The sequence below is a fragment of the Lucilia sericata genome, unplaced genomic scaffold (genome assembly GCF_015586225.1).
Source record: "Lucilia sericata isolate MDLA Ls3-8-SP2 unplaced genomic scaffold, ASM1558622v1 Contig000172F_arrow, whole genome shotgun sequence".
Taxonomy (NCBI): domain Eukaryota; kingdom Metazoa; phylum Arthropoda; class Insecta; order Diptera; family Calliphoridae; genus Lucilia; species Lucilia sericata.
Window position 1 is genome coordinate 93,258 of NW_023994201.1, and position 19,119 is coordinate 112,376.

Here is a 19,119-nt window from a genome sequence, read left to right on the forward strand (position 1 = left end):
TGTTTAGTTTGTGTTTTGTTGTCTTTTAGATATTTGTTTTCTTTTATCTAGCCACACATACTATTACATGCACGCTCACACTGTATCCATTGTACAAATTGAGTAATTCAGAACCACATTATTATTCAACGATCTTTGTACATTGCTGTGTGTTTACAGTCCACTTTGTTTATAACGGACGTTATTTATTAGAAACTTTAAATTTAAAGATTCTGATCAAAATTAAGAATATTGAAATAAAAAAGTGTTTTTTATTAAGTGATTTAATCCATCTAGGATTGATATAATTTCAATACTGATTTCAAGAAAATTTTTTTTAAAAAACTCTGAAACTTTTTTATTGTCAGAACAATAAAAGAGTTTGCGGTCGGTCCACGTGTTCGTCATAACCAAATTCAACTTTTATACATAAACATAATCGTATAAGTTTGTTTAATAATTTACGTAGGTTCAAATACATAGGTGTGTTTTGAAATATTCGTAATATTACATACACGCAAACAAATGGGAAAAACGTCCCTTTAGTACAATTTCTTTAAAGTGGGACAAATCATTCTTTTAAATCTCGATCAGAATGTAATTAAGTGGGCTTGTCACTGTGTATAGGTCATTAAATTAATATACGTAAACCTTAATTTAATGGTCCATTATTGAAAGATTCCACTGCTCTATATCTATAGGCACATATGTACAAATATAAATATTTAAGTGTTTATAAATATGTATGTACGTATGTATGTTTTCATATTGTAGATTAATATAACCAGTTGCATTTTAATTAAAACTACAACTGTGTTTTAAATAATATGAGAACTAATATGAATTCATAATATTAAAATACACGATTTTATTTTAAAGAAATCGTTCAACAAATATAAACAAGTATACATATGATACCCTACACGATCTTTGTGTATACATATTTTAAAACCTTAATTTTGAAGTATTAAAACAATTTATTGATAAAAAAAGTAATTTTCTAAAAGAGGCTGATGAATTTTATAGCGATACTAATTTTGGACGTTTAACTCATTTTCTAAAGGATAGTTTGTATGGGTGCTAGGGTCAAATGCGGACCGATCATTTAACATTGTTATGAGCTTAATATACCAAATCGGTTGTCGGATTTTAATTGTTTTCAATAGGTTACGTACTTGTGGCGAAAATTTGTATCGATTTATCATTTCAGAAAGAGATTCTGATTCGAACGCACAATATTTTTGTGCGTTACAAACATCAGCACATATCCATAATACCTTCCTCACTAAATTTTTCATTCTGCGATCCTATGAAGAATATATAGAATATATCGAAGTCGATTTAAATTTTTAATATTTCTAAAGATATACATTCGAGAAGTTTGCTATTTAAAATCAGCAAAATCAGTCCATAAATAATGGAGTTCACGGATCAAACCAATCTGAGAAAACCAATAACTTTTCCAAGAGTTTTTTATATAAATATACAAAGGCTATACGTATATCAAAGAAAGATATTCGAAACATCTTTTATTTGTTCGAGATATATCCAAAAATATGGGTTTTTTCGGATTTTAATCATATGTCGAAATTATTTAATAACTGAAGTTGCACTGTGATTTTCGAAACGTAATTAAGAAATGTTTAGTGCCAAGGTCGATTTCATGGAAATACGAGAAATTGTCATATAAAAAAATTGTATATACACATTTATGAAACGCTATAAACACTTACCTTTATCCGTTTACTAGCACTACGTTTCAAAGTGTTGCAATTGTTAACATTGAGAAGAGCACGATCAGAATCGTCGATATCATTTATATTATTTTGGGGCATGCAACGACGACTAAGTTCAACTAATTCAGAAACGGGTTGAACCTAAAAGATGTTGGAAATAATTATAAACTAATAACATAGAAATTGATATATGTATCAATCGACTTACTTCGACGGTAACTGATTCCCCACTATTTCTAATCATTTCAATAATGATTTCTCGTGATAAATCACATACAGGAGTTCCATTGACCTTCAGCAAACGATCACCGGGTAACAAACCGGTAGAACTACCACCTGCACCGGGTTCGGCAAAAATTACCGGTTTAAAAACCGGATTTGCCAATGATTCTGTACGATCCAAACAAATGGCTTTACGTAAACTGAAACCAAAATCTTGTCGGGGAGACTTTTTGCGTCGTATAGTTAATGATCTCGCCGGTGGTAATTTAACCAACTTAATTGGAGGTAGGGGTAAATCAGCATCTTCAAATGCTTGCACCCTAGACCAGCGCTCTATACCCTGAGATTCTCCAATGGGGCTTAGTGAAAACGGCGGCGTGGCAAATGAGGAATTTGTGGTATCTGTAAGACTATCGGCGCTTGGGGAGGGTGAGGTCATCACTCTGAGATTTGTATGTGGAACATGTGTTGTATATCGAGCACTGGTTGGCAAAGTCATGGCCCGTTGTATACCACCTTCATCGCTTCGTAAACTTTCTACTGACGTAAATGATGTTCCATGTTGACTTGAACTCGAGCCAATAGATCCAGCTCCACCCATACTTCGATTACCATCAAAAATCATTTCATTTTGAATTGTATTACGAATCAGTGCATCTGGAGATGCCACCGTTATTTCCTCGTGTATATTACTAATATTACTACGAGATCCTTTGAGAATACCACGTTTAGGTGGTTTTGGCGGAACAGGAAGCATGAAACGACTCTGTAATTACAATAATAGACAAGATTAGTAGTTCTCAGACAAATGTTACAAGTATTTAACTCACCTTCGACACGTCTCCTATAACTCCCATGTAAGCTGATGATTCTGCAATGGAATGTATGCTCGTATTACCGCTACCATTATATCGACTCTCTATAGTCGTGTTTACAGATGCTACAATTTCCTCATTTCCCCGATCTAATTCACTGCCACCCGAAGCGTCCGCGTTTAGTGCCGCAAAAAACTCGGCACTATAATCTGCTGTTATTCCACTGGGCAATTTTTCCTTCTCCTTACGACGGCCTCGTATTTTAAGCGAACGTCGAACCTGTATTGCAGAAGAAAAACTCTTTAAATAGTCTTAGATTATTTTGAATTCTTACATGTATTGCCTCATCCAGTCTCAACAACTCCTCGGTACTCATACTGCCGGGAACTCCCGATGCATGTTTGCCTTCTTTGCGTTGCTTCTTTTCACGCTTCCGTTTTTCTTTTTCTTCCCTCTCGGCCTTCTCCCTATCGCTAGCACTTCCTGATGCCACTGATACGCCTTTTTTCATAAAATTAAACATCTTAAAAACGGTAAAAGAATAATATGGTCAAACTTCAGTTTTCTGCTTCCTTGTAACGAGATAATGAGATTCGAATCTTCCAAAGAATTCACATAGCGTGTTTAAAACACATACGCAAGTATACTTAAATGCACTAAATGTCCTTAAACTGGAACGAAAATAGAGGTACAAACAGGATGTGAGCATTTGCTAGAATTATCGTTTATTTTTATTTTTGATAGTTTCGATATTATCAATCGAAGTCACACATTCCATCGACACCAACTATCTATATTTGTGGGTGTGGTTACTTTTTTAAGAAAATCGTTATTTTTTCGTTATGTATTTTTTAACATATTATTGTTGTCTGGCTTACAAACCAGGCTATCAATATCTAGCGGCTTATTGTTTCTTTTACGCGTTTTGTTGTTTCTTGCTTAATTGTCTTAGATTTTTTATTCGCGTGTTCTTTTAAAATAGTTTTCACTTTTTGTCTAAGACACATAAAAATGCACAATGTTCGTAGATTGTATATACATTGTACATAGGCCTACATATAAAAATATGTGCAGAATGTTATAGTTTCCTCTTAGATTATTTGTTTATTTGTCTTACAAAAAGAATACAACTGAAAAAATAAAGATTTGCGGTTGGTTTTTGTCTTAACGTTTCAGCCTTCATGTTTACTTTTATTTATGATTTTATGTGCATTATTCTGAGATCACATTTGAAACTTCCGAATATCTACCGAATAAAAGACATTCATGCATACAGGAAACTGACAACTGACTTCTGAATATGTGTGCAACAAACACAGCCCTAGACACGTATTACAGTTATTTCAATATTCCCAAACACTTTACCGTATCGTTTTAGAAAAATATAAAGGATAATTAATATATTATTTAGTTTGTCTGGTAACACTAATGTTCTTATCAAGTTAAAAGTTATTTGTTTACCGGTAGATAAGAGCATTTTTTAATATTTAAACGGTTTTATTTTTATCTACGCAAGTCAATAATTATCTTAATTATTAGCAAATTGTTTATAATTTTATACACGTAAGTTTTCATTTAATTTTACTTTGTTTTGTCTTTAGGTTTCACATTGAGGTCTTTAGTTAGTACATTTTATCATTTGATATTTCAAACGTACGTGTGAACGGGCGTAAGTATATTATTAATCAGTGCTCTTTAACTTTCTTTTTACTTTTTTTAAAGGCTACAATTTATTATGAAAAAATTAATCAAATAAAAATATTTACATATTTGGTGTGCAAAATAATAATAAAGAAGAAACCGTGATACAAAATACAACACTGTTGTTTTAGTGTTGTAGACTATAGTAGAAACAAATTAGTCGATTGAATTTCATACACTACCAAAATGTTATTCTTGAGAGGTAATATTTTTGCTACAGGTTTTCGAAATTGCAATTTCGGCATTATATTGCCTTAAGAGAAATTTATATTGTTCAAATTCTTTTTGACACAAGTTTATTCTAGATTTAAATGTTTTATATAATCTTTCTTGTTTATGTATATAAAATACATATCGTCACCTGAAATGCAAAAGGGCGTAACAACACTTAAAAATTTTATAGGAGAGATAAAAAACTAAATAAAATGAAAACAATCGTTGATATAAAAACGTAACTTTTTTACAAAAATTATATCCAAACATCAACAGATTTGAATATGACTGTACAGCGAGATATTGCCTATTATGGTGACGATATGTACATAATATGTACCTATAAATGTTAAATAGATTATTTCAGAAAAGACTTTTAAAATATGGAACGTTCCTCATTAAAATTGGAAGAACGATTTATGTTCATATAACACAACAGTAATCATTGTTTTTGGCAAAAGTACACAGATTGTCGAAAAATCAATCGAAACAGATGAAATCAAAAACCGAATCGATACAATATATTTAAGTAAAGTAAAGATTAAAGAAATTAAATGACCAGATTTTAAGTTACGACTTTACAGGGCATTATAATTTTTTTCAGAAAATTGGAACTAATTATCAAAACCACTCATAGCATTAGGATATACAGTATTCTATGCGATTTGGTATAATTTCAGTCTAGCCTAGTGCTTGGCCCAAAATAAATTTTTATGCTAAATTTCACTTTAGTGGAGTATAAAAAGTACTGAACAACTTTATATTTATTTCTATATATACATTTATGTGTATAGGTATAAAGTGCATATGTCTGAAAAAAGTTCTATGAGGAACCGAATATCGATCCGTTGTTTTTTTTTTGCAACATCACTACTATCCACGTATTTATAGAGAGACTCACACTCGCGTAAACACACACATACTCATTCAATCGACTAAAGAAAGAAAAATCAATGCAAACAAATATGTACCAACTAATAACCAGTATTCCACAAATTAAAAAGGTTTTTCGCAAATTTTCTTTTTCCCAATACTTATCCGCACATTTTATTTTTTTGTTATTATACTTTATTTCACTTTTGCCATTGAGTTAAATCGATGTCAACAAATTACAACATAGAACATTAGATGATTTCACCCATTTCTTTTCATATTGATTTTTAGCACAACAATTTTATTTCAAAAAACAATAACAACAAAATCAAGTTTCACCTTTTTGTTGTTGTTATACCTGCAACACCTTAAAAATTAACTTTATTTTGATGTTTTGAGTTATTTTGTACAACGTAGCATTTTTCATCTATTAATTTATTTCACTCTAATAGCACAAAATACAAATTATTCACCTTATAAAAAATGTACTACTTTATTTACTTGTAAATTCAATTAAAAAAATAAATATGCGGAACTAACTTTAACTGCGAACTGATTTCTATGCAGAGGCCAGCGCGGAAAAAATCAACGGCGGTACCTGACTCTAAAATGTTTGGCGGCGGCTTAAAAACGACTATAAAATAAATTACTGTGAGCGTCATTTGAGAAAGTCTATTTGAAGAAACACATTTTATGTTCATACTATAGTATTGGAAGAAATATTTTGTATTCATTTTTTATCCCTAACCTTCGTGGGAAGAGTATATATAAGTTTTCCCTTCCGTTTGTAATTCCCATAATATAATTTTCCGACAAATTAATTCTGGATCCTTATAGATGGAGGATATCCCCAGATATCTCCGGGATCCAATAATTCAACCTGAAATGCTTTCAGGCAGCTTTAAAATTTTTTCGGCGTCCAAATCTTCGAGGGACTCTGTCTTTCTAGATAAAAAAGTAATGTCTAAATGCCACAGTTGTATACGATTGTACTAAAGTAAATAAATGGGATTATTTTTCACAACTTTCCAACACTGCTTTTTATACCGACAGTCTTATATGATTTTAAAAATTTCCGTTAAATATAATACAATTAATTTACAATAAAAAATAATACATAGTTATAAAAATATGTTTATGATTAGAATCACATATTTTTCTTTTGGCAAAAGACATCAGCGGTTATAATTGTAGCAACTACTAAATAAAATATAGATCAACAACTCTAAATTTTGAGTTATGTCAGTATTGAAGTAATGATATATTTTATGTATATACATATATTTATTGAAACATAGGTATTAGTTTAAATTATTAAATTATTATCAGTGGAATACTTATAAAAACATTTTATACATAACTTTATATACATACTTAAATATATACAGATCTAATTTACATGTCTTAATTAATTATATAATCAAAGAGAACAAAAATAACATAAATAATAGTCGAAATAAAAATAAAAAATCTTTTAAAATGAAAATATTGATACAAAATACGTACATATGTATATAACCATCTAACCACAAAGTTAAATATTATTTTATATTTATAATACATTTTTTGTTAAATATTTATCTTAAAAACATCAAATCCATAGGTACTTTCTCAAACAAACGATTCGAAATTTCGCGGAAAATTTTTCCGAAACTCTTTGCGTAGCCAGTTTTTAGTTCATTAAACACAGTTTCCCAATTATCGTTTAGAAAACGATTCATAGTTTGCGAGAGTGTGGCATCATTAAAGAGATTTTCAAAATGCATGTAGACACGTTTTGGATCAAATGAAACGCGATAATCCTTCAAGCGCATATACTTTACTCCATCCTTTTCGAAAGGCTCACCAATCAAACGATGTTCGATTTTCGAGTTTACAAGTGTAATATTTGCACGACCGTTTCCAGTAATAGGCAACAATAGTATTCGGCCAGACATTTCATAATCTCCTATCATTTCGATACGGTCTGTTACGCTGTCACAGATGATGAGATGATTGTCCAAATCGGTTCTGCAAGGTTATGAAAAGGTTCCGAGAAAAACGGCATTAATTATTTTGTCATTTTACTATTTCTTAAATAAAATTTAAACAAATCACAGGGTTTGAAAAATTAAACCTAAACTATGTTATGTTTCTATTTATACGTGAGCTTTAGTTTTGACGTTTACAAAAATAGCTCTCATAATGAAAATAAGAGACATATGCAAAGTAAATTAATAAAGTAGCGACACGAGTTGTTGTACAACAAACGTCTACAAAAACCACAGGCAATTTGTTTTTGTTCGAAATACTCATTTGTCAAAATTTGTTTACAAAAATTAACCAATAATTAATGGAAAATATGGCATTATTGTTGTACTTTCCAAAAATATGTTGTTATTTATATTAAAAGTTACAGAGTTTTCTTTATTTTTTAAAAATTAGAACATTTTTAAAAATATTATACACTTTTTCACATTAAATACAACAAATTACTCAGAAATTTGTACAAAAGCAAGCGTTAAAATGAAAACAAATATGGCAACATAAACATTTTTGACAAGTAAGTCCACAAATAGCAAGTTTAAAAAAATAGTCAGCTGTTCAATTGAGTCTACTTTATAAATTTACTTTGGACATATGTATTTGAATTCATAAAACAAGATTTTTGAGTTAGCAAGTCTTGTGTGAGAGAGATGTATTAGGGTTTTCTGTAAGCAGCACTTTTTAGAATTATGCCTCAAATGATGTGTTTATTATGCTTAAATGGGGTTTTTAATATTCAGTGATTGAAAATATATACATATCTTAGTACAATTTTAAAAATAATTTCAAATATTTTTTTGAAACTGGGAAATTTTCGAAATTTTGAGCATATTACAATTTTTCCTCTAATTATTTTACTAGTTTATACTGTAATATTTGTACATTGCAATATAAATCGACTTTTGTTATGCGAATTTAAAAAATGAATGAATCTAATGTACACACATATATACATACATGAATGTTTTATGTTTTTTACTGCACAAACCTGTATCTTTTTATTTTACTTGTCGATATCATATCATTAACTAAGACATTTTTCAATGTTTGCCTTAGATTGATTGGTGCTGTTCCTGCATCTATAACTAGTGATTTTACAGCCAATGGTTCCAGTGGTGGAATGCCAAATTCTTTATTCCCTAAAATAGATAAATGATATAAAAGTGGTGTTTTTAATTTGTCATTTAATATAGTTTTAATTTCTTACCGGTTTTTAATACTTGTATTGCCTTGTTTACCGCATCTACAAGACATTTATCAAAACTTGAATCTCGTTTGCATTTATTAAAACCCTCAGCTGTAGAATTAAAATAAAAAGTAAAATATATATTAGTAAATAGTTTTATATATAGGACATACATATGTATGTATATATGTACATAGGAAATCAAAGTAAATTTATAAAGTAGACTCAATTGAACAGCTGACTATTTTTTTAAACTTGCTATTTGTGGACTTACTTGTCAAAAATGTTTATGTTGCCATATTTGTTTTCATTTTAACGCTTGCTTTTGTACAAATTTCTGAGTAATTTGTTGTATTTAATGTGAAAAAGTGTATAATATTTTTAAAAATGTTCTAATTTTTAAAAAATAAAGAAAACTCTGTAACTTTTAATATAAATAACAACATATTTTTGGAAAGTACAACAATAATGCCATATTTTCCATTAATTATTGGTTAATTTTTGTAAACAAATTTTGACAAATGAGTATTTCGAACAAAAACAAATTGCCTGTGGTTTTTGTAGACGTTTGTTGTACAACAACTCGTGTCGCTACTTTATTAATTTACTTTGTAGGAAATTATAATTCTTAAATTTATTTATATTAAATTCCTTTTCATATACATACATATCAATTGTAATATTAATGTGTAATGGAGATTGTGTAAAAGTAGCATAAGGTAATAAGTCAAATCGATTCAAATGTGAACGTATTTAGTTTTGTTTTATATTAACGCAATTAAGAATTTTAAACATGGTTATGAAATAAAAAAAATGCGTGTAGAGGAGGAGAATCGGAGAACGTTATTTTAAAAAGTTATTTAAACCACTAAAAGCTGAATGTGTATATTTCTTAACAATTAAAATTCAAAAAGCATTGTATTTTTATTTAATTTTAACAATAAATGCAAATTTTTTGTTGTTATTAATGTTTTCCGTATATGGTAAATGGAAAATTAATAGGTCTTCTTGAACACACTTTAAACGAGCAAATAAGTGCTTGTATAGTGTATAGTTAATTTAAAATAATTGTTTAAAATGAGAGATAATTAAAAAAAAATGTGTATCTTCAAAATTTAAAATACATATTAGTTTATGTTTATATAAACATAAGAACCTGATTTAACAATAAGAAGTTTTGTTTACTTGCAGATTAAGTCCGACTGAAACCAGCAAATCAGATTGTACTGGGACTGATTATAAAAATTTCTATTATTTTGTTTAAAATAAATATCAATTCGCACCTTCCTTCATTCAATGTCATATACAGGCTTAATAATGATCGATAACTCAACAAAGATGTCAAAAACTTATACAATATTTTAACTTATTGAATTTTTTTTACGTACATACATACTATGTATGAATATCTATGACTTAATTATGCAGACAACTGTAACCAGTTTTGAATTATTCTTTTTAATCATTTCCTTCTTTTGGAGTATCATTATACCGGTAAACAATAAAATAGCAAAATTAAAACACAAAACAATTTCAGTTAGCCTAGGTCAGTTTTTAGCTAAATCGATTCTTGTATGTATATTATGTGTATTCATATACATATAAGTACATTAGGTGTATAACCTTTCTATATATTTTATATATTTTTAGTATTAATGAACTGTGAATACTAATTTGAAAAAAGTTATACCCTTAATGTAAAACAATATTTTGTATTTTCTGAAATATACATATTTATAAAGATAGTAGTGGGCTTGCTAGATCAGCATCATCAACATCATTATTATTTTTTTTTGTCTATTTCTGCTTTAAGGCTATTATTAATATTATTTTAAAATTATTTATTTATGTATGTTTTTTATTATTATTTTATTAACAAATAACGTTTTTTTATTTATGTATTTCAACTTGACATTGAACAATATTTCGTATTCGGATTGTTTAGTTTATGTGGATTTTATTAAACAAGTTTTATATCTTAATCTTAAAATTAAAAATATTTCTAACAAGAGGTAATGCATCTAAACGGAATTTTAATTTACAGGTAGTTAGTATTAATGTTTGTACATACATAGATATCCAAGAAACCCTTTTTTATTCTAATACACACAAAACAATTTGCCATAAAAGTTATCAATGTTTTCTATACAAAACTCTTGTAATTAATAAATTACATAATTATTCAAGAACACATGGGTTAATATTTAAATTATTTTTTTTAATTAATTCAGCATCACTTAACATTTCATATAATCAAATGAAAAAAGGAACATTTTGTTTATGTGAAATAAATTAAAAATTCAGTTGATTTTTAATTATTTCGCCAAGCTTTTATTTAACTAGCTTTGTTAGTTTAGTAAGGAACTTAATTTTAATCTGAATTTCGAATTAGTTCCCTTAGTTCAAACAGGCTGAAATAATTTCTACCGTTTTTGGTATATGCATATTTTTATCTTAGTTAAGATTTAATTACATATTGCAATCAGAGAAGAAAAAAATATTACGATTATTTTTAATATCATCAAAATAGTTAAGCATTTGGAGAAGCAATAATTATTCGATTTTTTTTTTTTGGAATTCTCAACATTATTTTCAAATTATCTTTGAATCTTAAAGGTTTGCGAAAATCTTTCGATTTTTTTGTTTTAATTTTTTTATGAACTAATCGTTTGCATTTAAAATATATGTATTAATATTATTATAAAAATACATTATTTTTAAACAATGCCTAATACTAGTTATAAAATAACCTATAACGTTGGCCCAATATAAAACTTACGCAAATCTTTTGCAACACAAAAAGTTGAAGCTATCAATAGCAATAGTGCAATACTTTGAAGTATTCTGTTGTTATACATGTTTAGATTAATATTTTATTGTATGTAACTAATATTTATATTACACTTTTTTCAAAATTGTTAATAATATTCAATGGGGTTTAAATAACTATAACTTTTTTATTTTGATTTCTTCGTATATTTATATTTTTTAAATTTGTTAACCACTACACTTTGAAAAATAATGTTTATTTGTTAACCGAGTTTCGCAAGACAACCGTAATGGATGGACCCGGTTTGATTTCTGAAGTTATTATCACTTTAATACTAGAAATACAATGAACGGGATGCTCTCTTGTTGGAAGCTTTTATACAAAATGCTTTAATAAAATACTACATACTTACTTACCTATAAATTACAAACATACATATGTACATACATATGTATGTATATAAAATTTAAACATATTGTACATATGTTTGTATGCATGTAGCTACGACTTGTTTAAAATATGAACGCACAAATGTATGTATGTATGTACATTGATCAACCAAAGACTTTTTGCCTTTATTCTCCGTAAAATAAAGAATTAACAAATCTAAATAAAATTTAAAGAGAGGAAGAACATTTTACATTTATACGTTTTACTTGTAATATAGAAGTGTTGAAAGGATTTAAGTGATAAATTTACAATTATAAAGGTTTGGTATTCGAACTCTGCAGTTCCAGATTCTTATATGATCCGAGTTCGTATCGAGCTGTATCACAACCGTTACGAACTAACCTCATAAATATAAACATTTTTATGATTTGTATTCAAACGTTATGTGTACATAGCGTCACCTGAAACGCAGACGGCCCTAACTAACCAAAAATTCAAAATCGATTTTATTGTTGATTCTAATGTATTGCATCAAAACAAATGTTCATATAAAAAATGGGACTCCTCCGACCAAAATTTGCGATTTTATTGTCAAAAAACAAAAGACCCTATCTACAAAACATTTAAATATTAAGGGTTAAAAGTCCAATTCATTTTTATATAGGCCATTATCAACTATCATAACATATTATAAGTTTCACTAATAAAAATGTTGTTTGTTTAATAAATAAATCGCACTAATAGAAATAAATTTTTCAATTTAAAAAGTTTAAAAAGTAGGGACGTTTGCGTTTTAGGTGACGACATGTATAAACATTCATATACATTTATAGGCTGTTTTATGTATGTATGTTAGAATGTATGTAGCTGTCTTGCATTTATTTTATACTTTGAAATGATGCAAAGGATATGCTGTATATAATTTAACACATACAGCATATACATTAGGGAAATAACTTTTGACATTGACTTGCAAATATGCAAGTTGGCAATATCATAGTCGAATAGAGTATAATTATACAATATTGGCCATCTCGTGGTGATATGCCAAAAATTTCGCCAAATTAGTTATATTCCTAATATACATATATAATATAATTTTAAAAACCCAAATTTTATCGCAAGTGCATTATGGACCGTTACAACCTACAAAACTGCAGGGTAATGCACTTATTATAAAAATGGCTCGAATTTACTCTTACTATCTTATTTCATTCATTAAACATCAAACGTAAGCTTTGGGCTCAAATATTTCGCCACAGTGACTGGTTTTTGGGTTTTCATCACACTACATTTACATTGTATTTATGTATGTATATATGTATGTATGTACTATGTATGTACAAAGATTTAGTCAATCTTGCTCATATTCATGCATATTTGTATGTTTGTATCATATGTTTTTATCTGCTAATATTCACGTGTGTATTTTAAAAAATACAAAATTTTACTAATGAATTACAAATTGTACTAACAGCTCAAAATACTGAGTTATCTGCAAAATACATTTGTTTAAATTCAATGCATGTTGGGCTGAAATGTGTCAAACTTGGCGCTTTAATTTTTAGAATTAAGATTTTTTCGTTATATTTGGTAGATTGGAAGATGAAATTTTACAGCAATTTGTAAAATTTAACTTGTGAACTTCGAAATATTGCTATTTTTATGTAAAGTGGTAAATTTTGATTTTTGATGGACCGAAATATAATACTATTTACTTACGATTGTATTTAGAATATAAGATTTTAGGAAAGTTTCAACTTGAGAACAAAAAAAGTTTATATGTATAAGGTTTTGTTGCTCCATTTTTGCGGGTTTTCATTATGAACCAAAAATTAAGCGGTGTGTCATAAAACAATGCCAAATCCCGAATATCAAAATAGCTATAACACAATACCATGTTCGAAAATTAAAAGTAATATTCGAAAAAAATTTAAAGCTGTTAAAATAACCTCAAATACATGTTGATCCACAAAAATATAATTTTAGTACTATTTAGGCCAATTTTAATATTATAATTTTTCACTCCCTGTATTGCGCTTGACTTGATACATATAAACGCTCTCATTACATACATTGAGTATTGCCCAATACTCATTTCTTTAAAAATTATTATTATTATTATTATTATTATTATTATTATTATTATTATTATTATTATTATTATTATTATTATTATTATTATTATTATTTTATTATTATTATCATTATTATTTAAGCCACTCATGCAGCCTCTAACCCACCAAAATAGGTGTAATTAATATATGTATAATATACATATGTACATATGTATGTATGTAAATATGAATAATAAAACAAAAATATTGTAAGTGTGCCGTCGAATTGTATGACAAGTATGTATAAAAAGCATGCCACCCATCCATAACTTTGCATCACGTTTTATTATTGTTTTTCTTTGTTAACTTGTTCAATTCTTGAGTGTATTGTGGTCATTAATGTGACTTAGATTGTTTATACGTCCAGTTGGCAGTTGATCAACTGATTGCCCTTCTGTTAGGGCTTTGTTTTGAGTTTAATGAACTTTTTAAGCTTTGTTTACAAACCGACCCAACCTTTTTCACAGTCGCACAACTACGAGATCGCATCTTAAGACATACGTTCATAACCATGTACATACGCCTGGGAACCGGAAGTAATTATCATGATAATACTTAGTGAACTATAATAAAATGCTATATTTTTTATTCTGATGTCTACTAGAAATAGTTAAAATGTTTTAACATACATATGCGTATACATTTACACATATGTACATATGTATGTACATACATTAAGGTGACCCGTTTGTATGAGGGAAAAATTAGTTGTCAATGTTCCCGACTAAAATTAAAGTTTAATTGATTATATCATAGCGTTTCTCGAAATTTTTGTCCTGGGGTCAATATTTGGCGAGCTAGATCAAAGGATAAAAAGGTCCTTTTTGAGGTTTTTATGATTTATTCATATTTCTTTCAAAGGAAAGATATACAATTTTTGGAACCTTAGGAAAGGTCCTTGGGAGACGATTTCAATGGGATATCAGAAATTTTTGTGTAACTGTAAAAGTAATCGAAATTTTCTAATTTTTCAATATAATTCGCTGAAATTAATACACAATAATCCTCAATAAAATCTACCGAAACGGTTTTTTCCGTTTTCCAAAATTCAATCTAGATCAAATTTTATTTATATTTATGGAAGCCTGTGTACGCTACCAAAACATTGCGATATAATGTAAATAATAACATATATAGAAACCGTTATTTACAAAGGGATAAATTGTGTTAATATTTCATTTAACTGAAAAATTTTATTGATAATAGAATGAAACCAGTAAGTGTTATATATCATTGTAGAGCTAATGAAATTACGCATATGCTGATGTATATATTAAGTACGTTAGATTAATATGTCTAGCATAAAACCTGGGACAAAATATAGTTTAAAATATTAAAATAAAATACTAAACATAACGAATTTCAAAAAACAGAAAAAGCCACTTCGGTGAAATTGTATGAGGTTTATAATGTAACAATTTAAATAAATAACATTAAATAATTCTGTGTAAAAATTTTAAAAACTAAAAAATTTTCCGAAAAATGTTGACATTGTAATAATTTTGGAGTAGTATACAAATTTGTGTTATGTCATTGAAATAGTCTCCCAAAGACCTTTCATATAATACTTAATTTGCATATAGTTTATTTGCCAGAAATGTGATAAAAATCATAAAAACCTTAAAAAGGGACCTTTTTATCCTTTGATCCAGCTCACCAAATATTGACGTTAGGACAAAAATTTTTAGAAATGCTATCTAAGAATGAACTAAATTTTCATTTTTGGCGGGAACATCAGCAACTTCCATTTTGGGGCCACCCTAATAGTATTTTGAATTGTTATTGTTTGATCATAAATGTTTTGTTTGGTCAAACTACTGTTTTTTTTTAATTATCTCACACATTATTTTAGCATTGATGTTGTTTGTTTACATAATTTCAAAGAAGTTTTAATGGATTCAAAGGAATAAACCTAAGTTTGTGTTAATTTGTTAACAATGTTATTACTAATTTATGTTACCATGGTAAAATAAAACACTGATAACAAAATTCCCCAAATGTTATCTATTTCTTAGTGTTTAATAACCGAAATAACACAAAATGAAAACAACGTTAGAATCGCAAGTTAACAATTTATTATATTACCAAAATAATCGACGACAAAGCTTATGCGAATATAAAAATGATCATACAAATGCAAATGAATTAACACAATTTGTTACAATTAATCGGAATCCAAAGAACCAAACTCAAAAGGGTTTTGGACACTCCCAAATGGCAACAAACAATTTTAGTCGTCGCAACTCTGTAGCCACTATAGATTCAACTGTATCTTCTACGAATACGTTAAGTTCAGTATTAGCTGCAAGTACAGCAACTCCAGTAGCATTGACAAACAGTCAAGTTAATAATCATCGTAAACATTCACTAAAATCATGGTCAATGTCACATTTAAAAAACGACTGTAAAGTCAATAGTAATGTTAAGCAGAATAAACAAATAAATAATTACGAGTTTACCGAACAACGTTGCAACTATGAACGAATGACACAACAACAACACTTGCAGCAGCAACAACAACGGTCATGGTCACCAGCGCAAGTCATAAGATGTAATGTTTCAAATTCAAGGACTCCAACTTGTTCGGTTGATCGGAATCAAAAACTACATCGATTGAAGACTACAAAGTTTTGTGATGCATTAAATGCTGATTTTTTAGCATTAAATGAGTTTCGTATTCAAAATAGTAAAGACTGTTTTTCTGATATCCATCACCGCTTACTGCAATCACAAACACCACCTGCAGCAAAAGGCTCTATCGGAACACAGCCATTCGAATTGAATTGGTTTTCCAATGATAACGACGATGTTAGTAAGACCTTGAAAGACAATGAAAATATATCAAAATCACTGGCTTCCTCATTCTCGTCATTATCACTAGCAACGTCAACCACAATGCCATATATCGCCCGACAACGCATATTGCGGGAGCAATTGGCTAAGGAGTATCCTCATCGAAAGTCTATAATTTTGGGTATAAATAAAAGCGCAGCTTTAAGTTATCAATTATAATATTAGTTATGAAAAGTAAGATGTTTGTAACATGCTATACCTAGTCCATACATTCAGTTCGCCCATTTGCAACTAAAGGTGGTTTTGAAGTTACCCAGCAAAAAATAATTGATGTCATACTTTACAAACTACATCTTAATCACATCTTAAAATGCGATTACATATTTTTCACTTTTATAAACCAAATATTTCCTTACAAATGAAACCCCAGTTAAAAGTGAGGAAAGAGATGTGGAAAAGTCATTACAAATAACATATTTGAAGTACATCAAGATTTGGTGAAAAAGTAGTGAAATTTACATAAGCGTGTCATTAAGAGAATGTGTTTTATTTTTGACATCCAAATATCGGATTTTTACTGCTTCTAAAAATAAGATCAGATGTAGTTCAAAGTTGCCAAAAATGAACAACATCCCTCCAATGACACGCTAATGTAAAATTCATAGGTTTTACACCCGAATTTGAAGCACTTCGGGTTACTAGTTGTGATGAAAATTCTACATCTTTTTCCACACTTTTTTTGCTGGGTAGTAATAACTATATACAATTTTAGTCCAAAGTGAAAATTTTTCTAAAAGTTATTTGAAGAAAATTTTAATTTTAAAGTTACAAATGAGCAAAATATTGACAATTTCATCTTAATTTATTTATTGGATTATGTACATACTAACATCCACATTAATAGTTTTAAATATTTGATAAATATACATATGATATTTATTCTATGATTTATTGTAGATTTTAATTATAACAAATATCTTAAAAAAATCGGGAGTGGCTTTTATAGAAAACTAATTTATTTATGTATTTCAGTTTGCAAACATTAATCTGCTTGATTAGAATGATAAGCAAATGTTATGTACTTAAGTTTGTTAGTGTTAATTTCAACCAGTCTCTTGAAATTAAAATAATCTTAAACGATTTAATTACACCCTGTAACAATTTTGAAAAAAAGCTTTCACACATAGAAAAGTTGATATGCATGAGAAACTAGAGTCCATCTTTAGCAATTCTGCATACTCCGTTTTTTATAATCAATTCTTATGTCCTTATAAAAGGACTCCAAAGTTCAAAGGACTGACAACTTCAAACAAATATTTTAAATATTTGAATGTGATGTATTATGCTAATATTGATATCAAATGAAAGCTGGGAATCTGCACATTCTATCTGCATTATTTATTTGACTCACGTAGACAAAAAATCTAAAAAGAAATTAAATTTTAGAAAGATCTCATTTTCGAAACAAACAGTTTTAAATACATTTTTGTGACAAATTTTCTTTAAGCTCCCTTTTCTTTTTTAATCATGATGAATTGAAAAAAATAAAATTATTTTGCAGCAGAGATAGTCAGCTTCATTTGATGTTAATACCAAATTTTTTACATAAATTTGGAATTCTATCTTTTGAAATCGCATGTCCTTTAAACTTTAAGGTCCTTTTACAGGGGCATAAGAGCTGATTATGAAAAACTGAGTACACAGAGTTAAAACAAATGGTCCATAGTTTTCTGTACACATAGATTTTTTTACGGCCAAACGGCCCTAACTAACCAAAAAATCAAAATCGATTTTATTGACAAAAAACAAAAGGACCTATCTACAAAAACATTCAAATATTAGAGTTAAAAAGTCCAATTTATCCATTTTTATATACGCCATTACCAACTATTATAACAACTGATAGGTTTCACTATCAAACAATTTGTTTATTTACTACAAATAAATCGCGTTGATAGAAACAAACTTTTCAATTTAAATAGTTGTTTGCTTCTCGTGTAAAATTTTAAAAATGTTAGATAGGGCCGATTGCGTTTTAGGTGACGTAATTTTCTCTATTTGGCAACTATGATATATACTTTTGCTACGATCGTAATGCAAAATATATACAATCGTAAAGCATTTTTTTTGCGGAAATGGAAATGCAAAACAGGGGTTAATATCGAGTTCTAATAGCAGTTTAAATGGACATTCAATCAATTTCAATTTAACTTCGGCATTAGTCCTCGTCGCTCAAACAATAGAAAATTCCTAAAACATAACAACTAATATACATATGCTCAATTGTAACGCATTGAAA

The 19,119-nt window shown here is 28.3% G+C and overlaps 2 protein-coding genes across 5 annotated transcripts in view; both read right to left on the reverse strand.

The window, feature by feature from the left end:
• Positions 1–6,135, reverse strand: part of LOC119601536 (unconventional myosin-XVIIIa) — a 49,136-nt gene extending 43,001 nt beyond the window's left edge. The window contains exons 1-5 of one of the 4 annotated variants that reach the window (XM_037952504.1): positions 5,879–6,107; positions 3,087–3,423; positions 2,768–3,031; positions 1,924–2,703; positions 1,713–1,856 (exon numbers count right to left, since the gene is read on the reverse strand). In XM_037952504.1, the coding sequence (XP_037808432.1) occupies positions 1,713–1,856; positions 1,924–2,703; positions 2,768–3,031; positions 3,087–3,275 (1,377 nt within the window). In that variant the 5' untranslated portion in view covers positions 3,276–3,423; positions 5,879–6,107. Of the gene's footprint in view, positions 1–1,712; positions 1,857–1,923; positions 2,704–2,767; positions 3,032–3,086; positions 3,424–5,878 lie in introns of all 4 variants that reach the window. The other 3 variants (XM_037952505.1, XM_037952506.1, XM_037952507.1) reach the window with 3 other exon arrangements.
• A 716-nt stretch (positions 6,136–6,851) lies between these two features.
• Positions 6,852–16,963, reverse strand: LOC119601548 (protein takeout). The gene is made up of 5 exons (XM_037952545.1): positions 16,750–16,963; positions 11,530–11,610; positions 8,772–8,861; positions 8,553–8,703; positions 6,852–7,549 (listed from the first exon to the last, which is right to left on the reverse strand). Exons 1-5 carry the CDS (start codon positions 16,946–16,948, stop codon positions 7,117–7,119), a joined length of 954 nt encoding a protein of 317 aa, XP_037808473.1. The 5' UTR covers positions 16,949–16,963; the 3' UTR covers positions 6,852–7,116.
• Positions 16,964–19,119: the final 2,156 nt, after the last annotated feature.

Coding starts and splice junctions, on each gene's coding strand:
- LOC119601548 (XM_037952545.1), bottom strand. CDS start 16,948: ATGCGTTGTCGGGCGATATATGGCATTGTGGTTGACGTTGCTAGTGAT. Junction 8,862..11,529: donor TTGTGTTGCAAAAGATTTGC/GTAAGTTTTATA, acceptor TTAATTCTACAG/CTGAGGGTTTTAATAAATGC. Junction 7,550..8,552: donor AGTAAAATAAAAAGATACAG/GTTTGTGCAGTA, acceptor ATAACCTTGCAG/AACCGATTTGGACAATCATC.